Genomic DNA, 11,130 nt, shown 5'->3' with positions numbered 1-11,130 from the left:
TATGGTGCCCTGCAATACTATACTACTATTTACATATTCATATATTATCATGACTTCATGTTCAAAACAATCACAAATGTAGGCCTACTTAATTAAACTCAAATCACAATCTTTTCCTAAACCTAACCAAGTAGTTCTGTGGCCCAATCCTAATGCTGCCCTGCATGTTGAAAAAGAAGGTAAAGGGGTTTTAATGGAGTGGTCTCTGCATGAGCTGGATGAAAGAAGGTGATCATGCTGATATGTCTTTAATGTGCTGATAAAAAGAGGGTTTAATTGAACATGAGACCAAGATTCTTCCATTGAGATATTACACAGTTGTCAAGTTACTATTACTTAACAAAACTGGGCTCTATGTCCAGCAGTGATGGTTCTTCACAGCAGACAGGCAGACATCTATAAGGGGAATCCTCGACGCCTCAAGACGCAGATCTCATGGCTACATTTCTGCTCCTGTTGTTCCTTCTGTCTGGAGCAGCTTCTGGTAAATATCAGCTGTTATTGTGAAAAGATTGATGGACAACTTTAGTAATGTTTATTCATGTCACTCTGGTAACATAGCTGCAGTTTACCCCATATGGTTACGTTTTCTTGATGCGATTTGTGATTAGCTAGCTAGTTAGCGAGCAAGCTAACATTAGCCAGCAGCTAAAACTACAATATCACAATTTATTCCACGTCAGTGTCACTTTTTGGATGTTTTCAGCCCCGTGGGGGTGGGGGGTTGTTGTAACATTACCCAACACCTGCTGAGAGACTTGGCTACCTCGCGGAGGGGGCTACTCGCAGAGTATCTGCGGGGCTGGACACAGCGTATCTCCGGTGCGGCCTAGCTAGCTAGCTACATCAATAGGATGGCTGCCGGGTGTTGCTTCACCTTTTTGTCCACAAGACAGTCACCAGTTGTGGGTCCAACGTAACTGTAAAGAACACAGCTACACGCTAAAGGGGGAGATATTCATCACAACACCGCGGCCAGCCAGACTCGGAGGCCTGGGGTGATACGGTCTGTTCCCCCGACGTTACTGCCGTTATCACCCGGTGCTGGAGTTAGTTCTGGCTGAGATCTGATTGCTGTAAGTCAATAATAATGTATATTATAAAAATAATAATGTCAGGCTGCAGGCTAACTGTGGATGTGTCGTGCCCCCGGGGCTGTTGTCCGTTCTCATCCCGTCTGAAGTCTCTTTGCGGCGGGGAGTGACGCAGCAAAACAAGGGTGGGATAGCAGGCTAAATTAGCATTAGATTTGTCTTCTATCTATACAGCTAACGTAATCGGGGGTTAGCCCAGTGCTGTTTAACGTTAACTTTACCTTGAGCATATCATAAGCCGCTTTCCGACCATGTAGTTTTAGGAAAAGTCCACTTCTAAGCAGATCTACTAACTACTCTGCTACAAGCAGCAACACATTTCCTACATCAGGACCCCTGGAGTCTGTTGTTCTGCTTTAGAGACTCAGACTGAGGAAGAGATCAGATCAGCTGTTCTAATCTAAGGAGATGATAAGACCTGAACTATTGATTAGAAGTTGATCAGCTTCATGTGTCTCAACAACAGCTGTTGACCTCGTGGTAATAAAGTCTCCTGTGATGTCTCTGCAGTTGGGACAGATCAGTGAACGTCTCCATCAGGTGAGACTCTACAGAGACCTTCTGCAGGGACACACCTGGAGACAGCTGTTGGAACAACACGACTTCTTATTATTAATAGTAGTTTATTATTAGGGGTGGGGGGAAAAAATCGATACAGTATAGTATCGCAATATTTTTCGTGGCAATACTGTATCGATACAGAGCAAGTATCGATCTTTTATTATGTGTGTTGTTGTCAGTTTGTCAATCTGATTTTGTAGCACTAACATTTAAAGGTACAATATGTAACCTTTCTGCTTTAAAATGTCTAAAAATGACCATACCTATGTAATATATTTTTATGAGTTGTGTTCTTACACTATCCCAAATGTTTCCACCAAATGTCAAAGCCAGAGAAATCTGTTATTTTATTTTCAGGCACGGCACGTTTCCTTTAGTCGCCCGTCAGTGGCGTCATATAACCTTTCATCCTCCAGTTACTCTAACTTCCGTCAGAACACTGGCACCAAGATGATACGTTCAGGAGTAATTGTAAATCATACAATGTCACAGAAAAAAAGTACTTGTAACCGTAATACTGCTTTTTTTTGCCATACAGCATCATTTTGTGATTAATTACATCCCACTTTTTATCACAGTAATACAACAGAGACCTTATTTATTTTGAAAGTTCACTATCAGTACCAGCTTGACATTACTACAATGTGCTAATGTTGATGCTAAAGCTTTGTGGGTAACATTATGAGGTTACAACATCGTTCAACATGCTAATAGTTATTTTAGTGTGACTGTTTCGACCACAGCTAACAGGACTGAGCTAACCCACAAATAACTTCACTAGTAACGTTAACATTAGCTTTATAGATAGACGATTAATCTAATGCTAATTTAGCCAGCTAGCACACCCCGGTCTGTCTGCCTCACTCCCCCGGCACAGAGAGACTCAGTCGGGATGACAGCTGACAACAGCCCCGGGACATATAGCTAGCTAGTTACCGTTAGCCCCCAGTCAGCTATCAGCCAGCTACTTCCATTACAGCAACCCCCCCCGGCCAGACGCTAACAGCAGTTTAATTAAACGTAGGGAAACAGACTATATCAGACCCAGCACCGAGTCACAACAGCGGCAACGTCCATAGCGGTAGCTAGCTAGCTACATCTCCGTAGCGCTACCGGTGTATGTGCCGAATTTCTCCCCCCTTCGCGTTTAGCTGTCTTCACGGTTAGCTAAATTAACCCGACAAAAGGGGGGTTAAGCACCAAAACGAAAAGTTAAGATTACTGAAGAGTGAAGGGGAGATAATTCGGGGCAGCTGGGAGATGTTCTGCTGCTGCACACTAGGCATCGACCGTCCTCGCTCGCTATCGCGGAGATTTCACCGACAATCCCCCACCCACACCCGTCTCTCAGCCTCGTTTAGTAGCTAGCTAGCGTTACAACAAACCCCGTCCACCCCGGTGTTGAAACCATCCAACAGGTGACATTGATATGTGAAATATTTTGTGTTTTAGCTGCTGGCTACTGTTAGCTTGCTGGCAAAATCTAATCAAGAAAAACGTGTGTTGGGGAAACTGCAACTATTTTATTACAATAACATGAATAAACGTTACTAAACGTAACGTGAATAAACTTGAATGGGTAAACTCGTCCGTGAACTGACGCATTCTAACCTGCAGCGAAGGTACTTAACACTAAAAACTCCCATAATTCCACGCAACTTCCCAACGTCATCAAAAGTCCAGTTTTACCGTCCATTGTTTTGGTTGAGAGACCCCTAGCGGCAGAAAGTTACATAATTGTACGTTTAAGTGAGATGAACAAACAGAAATGTATCTTTTGAGATAAAACAGATGTTGACAAGGTTTCCTTTTGGGAACATAATTTGAAATTGGGAAACATTTTATAAATTGCAATATCTCGCGGGACATTACAATATGTTTAAAATCGCAATGATATCGTATCGTGACATGAATATCGTGAGGCCTCTGGTGATTCCCACCTCTATTTATTATTGTTTTTCAGACCTGATTGTGGTAACAGTGGACCCTGGAGATGATGTCATTCTGCCATGTCGGGCTGCTGATTCCTTCATCAGAGCTGTAGAGTGGACCAGACCTGACCTGGAGCCACCAGAGTATGTCCTCTTAACTATCGATGGACACCTGGATCCAACCCACCAGCATCCATCCTTTAAGGACAGGGTGGAGCTGGTGGACAGAGATCTGAAGGACGGAGACGTGTCTTTAACTCTGAAGAATGTGAGCAGCATCGACAACGGGACATACGAGTGTCGAGTTGCATCAGCTGGTTCAAGACGTAGAAGGCGATCAATCAGAGACTCTGATCCAATGAGAATCATCCGTCTGCAGGTTCCAGAGCCAGCAGGTGAGTGAGTCTCTCTCAGTGAGTTTTTCTGAGTATCAGGTTGTAGCTGCAGTTTCTAACATCAGAGAGGATGAAAGCTGCTCCACTATCCACACATCTACTGACTCATATGTTTTATTATCTTCAGGTCCTGAGGATGGAAACTCCTCTCCTGTAGGCCTCATCGTTGGACTGGCAGCAGGTGTTCTGGTTCTTGTAGCTGCTGCAGTGGTTGGTGTCCTGATGTATAAAAGACGTAAGAACTAGAGATCAGGACAACCTGCTGCTGATGATGATGATGATGATGCATCAGCCGGTTAGTTCATCTGACATCTCCCAGAGCTCTTTACACCTGACTGTGTTCTCATGTGCTGTATGTCCAACATGAGTCTCATTACTGCTGTGGGTGTGAGGTCATGTACTGATCTGTTTGGTCTGTTCTAACAGAAAATCTTTCTTTATTTGTAAATATCAGCAGACGGAGCACCCACCAGATATCTTCTAATCGGGTGTAGAGAGCTCTTCAACATGTCTTCTGTTTGGGTTTTTTGATAATTGTACATTTTACAGTGTTTCCCACAGACTAGGAGCAATTTGTGGCGGGGGTGTTACCTCCGGTTCAGGCTGGTCCTCCTTAGAGGATGACAAGGGAATAAACTGACGCTCCCGTCACGTCCCGATCATGGGACTGCCCGCCCCCCGTCCTGCAAAATCCTGAGAGAAAGACTCTCAAATCCCATCACGCTCCCGTTTCGTTCCCTATGTTGTCCAAAAGTGTGTGTGTGTGTGTGTGTGTGTGTGTGTGTGTGACCCAAGTGACAGAGCGACGGAGGAGAGCAGGGAAAGGAAATGAAGAAGTAGAGATGGTCCGATACCGGTATCTGCTCCGATACTGCCTAAAACGCTGGTATCGGTATCGGGAAGTACTGGAGTTTATGCACCGATCCGATACCACGTAATAAAGCCCTGAAGAAAATCTACGTTAAAGTAGTTTATTTATGTTCTTTTTCCGTTATCACTGACTGTCAAACTGGAGAATAAAAGAGAGTTTGTTCATGTTTCACAAAGAGTTTAACCTGAGCCAGACCGACAGCAAAGATAGAAATCATATCACATCCATACAGAGATAGTAGTATACAGCTGTTAAAACATAATGAAATATATGACACTCTGGTATCGGATCGGTACTCGGTATCGGCCGATACGCAAGTTCAGGTATCGGGAAGCAAAAAATGGTATCTGATCATCTCTATGAAGAAGAACATATTTTAAATAGCGTTTTGAAAAAAAACAAAAACGTAACGAAACACAATGTGCGGCGTCCCGTGTTGATAGTGAGGCGCACCGCCACGCATTAGTCTACGTGTGGGAAACACTGTTTATATGGAGGGTCATTTTAAATGCTTGTTTTCTGCCTGGCCATATAAAGCCTCATGCTGCCTGCTTTCTTCCAGCTAATGATTTAAAACCAACTAACCTTGGATGGGTTAAACTGAGGAGTTGATGACATTGTGAATATTGTAGCTACTGTCGCTATCGGCAGATGCTGATAAATCATGTCCCCTCCGTGAATCTCCACCTTGTCGTGGTGGAGGGGTTTGTGTACCTGATGAGTCTGAGAGCTCTGAGCTCTGTAGGGTTACCCATGGCAGATTGGACCCAGACGAGGGTCAGACTAAGAGAGATTCAGCCTTAAACTGTTTAACATTTTTAGCTTGTTTTAATAAATATTTCTTTTTTCTACATTTGGATTCAGAGTTGTTACTTTTCTACATTCATTGTTGTGTGTTTTCTATACTTTGAACACAAAGCCGCTCCAAATATCAACCCCTCTGTGTGTGTGTGTGTGTGTGTGTGTGTGTGTGTGTGTGTGTGTGTGTGTGTGTGTGTGTGTGTGTGTGTGTGTGTGTGTGTGTGTGTGTGTGTGTGTGTGTGTGTGTGTGTGTGTGTATATTAATATATGAATATGTTAACTGTGTAGAGGAGGATCAGAGACTGGGGGGAGGATGTGATCCTGAGAGACTAAGACCTGGATCTGATGGAGGGTCTCTGGTCTCAGCTGAAGACACCTTTGTCCAACATGTCTCCAGGATTTAGAGAAACTCTCTCACACTGGTTTCATCATTTCATTCCTGGGGGGCTGTGAGAGGAGAGGTTAGGGAACAACACTCAAACTACTTTTACTTTAAATACATAAAACACAATGACTCAAGTTCAAAGGTTTTAATGTTTGACATGGAAGGTAATCTGTGATTAATATTTATTAGAACAAATACCAACACATACACACATATATATGTATGTGTGCATTCATATACACAACATATTTTAATCATGCAATACACACACCCACCCACCCATGCTCTGTGTGTGACCGTAGTGTATTTCAGTGTGTAACTGGTTGTTCCAGATGTGTTTTTGTACATGTCAGATGTACTCAGAGTAGAGAGGAACTTTTTGATGATCTGTTGGTTTATTTATACACGAGGTAGTGAAATATTACCACATACTTGTGAGCATAGTACCATGGCATCAGAAAAAAAAAAAAAAAAAAAAAAAAATATATACTTTAAACCAAACATACTGAAAAGTAAAATGACAGATTTTAAAAAAACTACTTTAAAAAGTAAAAGCAACACAAGACTGGGGATTTCCGAATAAATGAAATGTATAATAAAAGTGAGTAAAATTAAATTAAACGCCTCTAGATAGATACACACACACACACACACACACACACACACACACACACACACACACACACACACACACACACACACACACACACACAGAGTGACCTTTGACCTCCTGTGTCTCTCCCTCTGATGTAATGAACCAAAGTGGCCACAGAGAGGCGCTGTTGTTCAGATATTACTCTGTATAGATAGATAGATGGATAGATGGATAGATGGATAGATAGATAGATAGATACTTCAGTATCTTAAAAACATCACACACAACATACACATACATCATTAACAGGATGATAAAATAACTAATCCACATAATTAATATGGACAATAAAATTAAAGACATTAAATCAAAAATCCACATGAATGTTGTATAGGGGTGTATGAGCATGAGAGGCCTGCAGTGTGTGTGTGTGTGTGTGTGTGTGTGTGTGTGTGTGAGAGAGAGAGTGTAGATACCAACAAATGTGTCCAGGCCATTTTAGAATATATTTGTAGAATAAGCAATAATTCATCTCTTTTCACAGCTTCTTTGCTTTATTCTATGACATACCAAAGGCATGCAAGTACACATGATAAAATAGCTTTCAATGTCATCACTTTTCAGGAGGAATGAAGCATTATTTCAGCGAGCTGTAAGGGTACCGACACATTTGAGCACGTCTGTATGTTTTATTGTTGTTTAATGGTCAGCTGCACATGCTTGAAAGAGTCCAGCAGCAGTGGTGTAGAAACAGATCAAGAGATGGAGAGAACAGGGAAGGAGAGAAAGATGACAGGTTGGCTCCATTAATGCTCCTGTTGTTTCTTCTGTCTGCAGCAACTTCTGGTAAATATCAGACTTTATTATGAAAGGATTCATGTAGACTTTATTTTATTTCATGTATTTATATTCATTTATATTTACAATAATCCACATTTCAGTTTATTTTGATGATGAGACAGGATTTATGAAAGTGTGAATAATGTTTAACTAGGATGTTATGTATAAATATTATGTAAGATATTTAAATGTATTTGACAGTATTGGTTTTGTGATAAATAAGTGATGTATTCAACTTTTTCAGTTAAAAACGTGATATTATGTTTGACCAACTGCATGGACAATGTCTGTTAGATGAAGAAGGGGAGGGAACCAGAAGAAGAGAGGAAGAGAGAGAGAGAGAGAGAGAGAGAGAGAGAGAGAGAGAGAGAGGAACGAGCAGGAGGGAGGGTGTGGACTATTGCAGTTTCAACATTTAAAGGAAACACATTCATATGTGTAATTCCAGTTATTATATCAATAGCATTTCTCCAGGTCAAAATGATATTCTCACTAGTCAGAATGGTAACTGACATGGACTATATAATATTATAATATAATATTATAATACTATATTATATTATTATATAGTCTATACTATTATAATATAATATAATATCTATACTATTATAATATAATATAATATTATTATATACTATATACTATTATAATATTATAATATTATAATATATTATATTATTATATACTATATACAGTACTATTATAATATTATATTATATTATTATATACTATATACTATTATAATATTATATTATACTCGAGCTGTTTACAGTCAACACTCAGAGGGGGGGGTGGTGTGTGTGTGTGTGTTGGAGTGTCTCTCTCTGTGCGTGCGTGTGTGTGTCTGTGTGTGTGTGTGTTTGAGTGTCTCTCTGTGCGTGCGTGTGTATGTGTGTTTGCGTGTCTCTCTGTGCGTGCGTGTGTGTGTGTCTGTGTGTTTGAGTGTGTGTTTGCGTGTCTCTCTGTGCGTGCGTGCGTGTGTGTCTGTGTGTCTCTGTCTATGTGTGTGTGCGCGTGTCTTTTTTCTTTTTTTCTGTCTGTTTGTGCATGTCTCTCGCTATGTGTGTGTATGTCAGTGTGTGTGTGTGTCTCTCTCACTCTGTGTGTGGGGAGATGACAAGAAAAGTAGACGACACACCTCCTCTCTCTACCTCTGTCTCTCTCCCTCTCTCTCTCTCTGTCTCTGTCTACCTCCCACCCCGACACGCGACACCAACGTCCAATTCATAACTACCGATCTCGGAGTGCGCGAGCCTGACACACTTTTGACTTTTCTCCAGCGATCCTTCAGAGCTGCTGACGCGACGAGAACGCTTCGTACCGTAACTCTTCCTACTTTAACATCTCATTTTACACAAGGATTTAACGTCTTTTCGCAGCTTTATTTAAACAACCGGACGTTTTAACGGCTACAGATATAATGTTTAACCCTCTGGTAGCTTCGTTTCTGCTTTTTTTTCACAACATGTCTCGACTTTAGAGACATTTAGCCGTTGATACCAGTACCGACAGGTGTTGTGTTGAAGTCTGTCCCCTTGTCGAAAAGTGTTCCCTCCCGTTAACTGTATCGCCCCCCTCCGTGGTTACCGTGGTTACCGTTTTCAAAAGTGGATATTGGCTTGATTTTAGCTTGATATTTGCTCGTTTTTTGTTGTGTTTTAAGCTTGATATTAGCTTGTTTTCGGTTTTTAAGCTTGTTTTTAGCTTGTGTTTAGTTGTTTTAAGCTTGATATTAGCTTGTTTATAGCTTGTTTTTTTGGATTTTAAGCTTGATATTAGCTTGTTTTCGGTTTGTAAGCTTGTTTTTAGCTTGTGTTTAGTTGTTTTAAGCTTGATATTAGATTGTTTTTAGCTTGTTTTCAGTTTTAAAGCTTGATATTAGCTTGTTTTTGGTTTGTAAGCTTGTTTTTAGCTTGTGTTTAGTTGTTTTAAGCTTGATATTAGCTTGTTTTTAGCCTTGTTTTCGGTTTTTAAGCTTGATATTAGATTGTTTTTAGCTTGTTTTTGGTTTTTAAGCTTGATATTAGCTTGTTTTTAGCTTGTTTTATAAATAAAGCTTGATATTAGCTTGTTTTTAGCTTGAAATTAGCTTGTTTTAGGTTGTTTTTCGCCCGGTCGGACCACCGTTAGTGGACTACCCTGGATGTACACGTGTCCTGGGTTAAAGGCGGAGAATGCTGACCCGGGTTGGCCTGGTTCTGCTGTTCTGGTTCTGTCCGCGGAGCCGGGCTCAGCACGAGGACTACAACAGGTTTCTTTAACTTTTTTTTACAGTTTCTTAACCAAAAATCAAACCCAATGACTCTGTAATATTGATAAATGTTGGCATCGTTTAACAGCGTGTTTGCGCTTCTACATGTTGAATTTATTGTAACTTTTTAAAAACGTAGTACTTTAAGTTCTAAAAAAGTGATTTTATTGTGACTTTAACTTGCTTCATGATATTTTAAACTAATTCTATCCTTAATAATGATGTTGTTCTGCTGCCAAAACAGACTTATAAAGCAACAATATGTGCCTAATATTGGGCGACAAATAGGTCGAAAAAAAGGCGACAAATAGGTCGAAAAAAAGGACAAATAGGTCGAAAAAAAGGCCACAAAAAGGTAAAAAAAAGGCCACAAATGGGTCGAAAAAAGGCGAAAAAATGTTGAAAAAAAGGCGACAAATAGCGAAATAAGTCGACAAATAGGTGGAAAAATAGCGACAAATGGGTCGAAAAAAGGCGACAAAAAGGTCAACAACTCACCCATTCATCCAGGAAATCATCCCCACATTAATTGACCAGGAAGACAATCGGTGGTTGCATTTCAACTCAAAGTTTATTGTCATATTCACAAAGAAAACATGTTCTGGAAAACACTACGTGCTTTACTTTTAATGCTTTAACTACATTTTCCTGATTATACTTCCAGACTTACAGTCTGGTATTAGTACTTCTACTGTAACAGAGTATGTGTACAGTCTGGTACTTCTACTGCAGTAATGTGACTACTTGTGCCAGCGCTGTGTGAGAGAAGAGTTTCTGTGAGAGAGAGGAAGTATGTAGAGGGAGTTCCTGATGGATTTCATGTTGAGACAGGCGTCTGGAAACTGGAGACGTGACTCTCTCAGACCTCAGCCGGTCTGATCCAAAGCCTCGCTGCACAAGACAAGGGAACAGGGTTCAACGTTAAGGCTTTTTAATCACTCGCCTGGAGTTAGCTTTTACTGGCCCCATACAAGCCAGACACCAAACATTTAACCGACAAAACCCTCCAAAAAGGCCACAAAAGGTTTGAAAAAAAGATGACAAAAACGGTTAAAGAAAAGGCGACAAAAGAGTAAAAAAAAGGGTCAAAAAGGCGACAAAGAAGTGACAAAATCAAGGAAAAAAGGCGACAAATAGGTGGAAAAAAGGCGACAAAGAAGTGACAAAAATGAGGAAAAAAGGTGACAATAAGGGTCCAAAAAGGCGATAAAGAAGTGACAAAAAGGTCGAAAAAAAGGTGACAAAAAGGTTGAAAAAAGGCAACAAAGAAGTGACAAAAAGGTTGAAAAAAGGGTCCAAAAAGGCGAAAAAAAAAACTTAAAAGGTTGAAAAAAGGCAACAAAGAAGTGAAAAAAGGGTCGAAAAAGGCGACAAAGAAGTGACAGAAATTAGGAAATAAGGCGACA

The 11,130-nt window shown here is 40.6% G+C and overlaps 3 protein-coding genes across 4 annotated transcripts in view; 2 read left to right on the top strand and 1 right to left on the bottom strand.

The window, feature by feature from the left end:
- Positions 1 to 11,130, bottom strand: part of LOC114546119 (high affinity immunoglobulin gamma Fc receptor I-like) — a 136,842-nt gene that overhangs the window by 97,159 nt on the left and 28,553 nt on the right. The window lies entirely within an intron of this gene.
- Positions 404 to 4,102, top strand: LOC114545279 (coxsackievirus and adenovirus receptor homolog). Its single transcript, XM_028563574.1, has 2 exons — positions 404 to 484; positions 3,619 to 4,102. The coding sequence occupies exons 1-2, from the start codon at positions 436 to 438 to the stop codon at positions 3,987 to 3,989; spliced, it is 420 nt and encodes a 139-aa protein (XP_028419375.1). The 5' UTR covers positions 404 to 435; the 3' UTR covers positions 3,990 to 4,102.
- The window catches only part of LOC114574042 (nephronectin), a 23,195-nt gene continuing 21,512 nt past the window's right edge, over positions 9,448 to 11,130 (top strand). For both annotated transcript variants that reach the window (XM_028606331.1, XM_028606330.1), the window contains exon 1: positions 9,448 to 9,724. In XM_028606331.1, the coding sequence (XP_028462132.1) occupies positions 9,648 to 9,724 (77 nt within the window). In that variant the 5' untranslated portion in view covers positions 9,448 to 9,647. The remainder of the gene's footprint in view (positions 9,725 to 11,130) is intronic.

The sequence above is a fragment of the Perca flavescens genome, chromosome 19 (genome assembly GCF_004354835.1).
Source record: "Perca flavescens isolate YP-PL-M2 chromosome 19, PFLA_1.0, whole genome shotgun sequence".
Lineage (NCBI taxonomy): Eukaryota > Metazoa > Chordata > Actinopteri > Perciformes > Percidae > Perca > Perca flavescens.
This window is presented reverse-complemented; position numbering and strand designations above follow the sequence as displayed.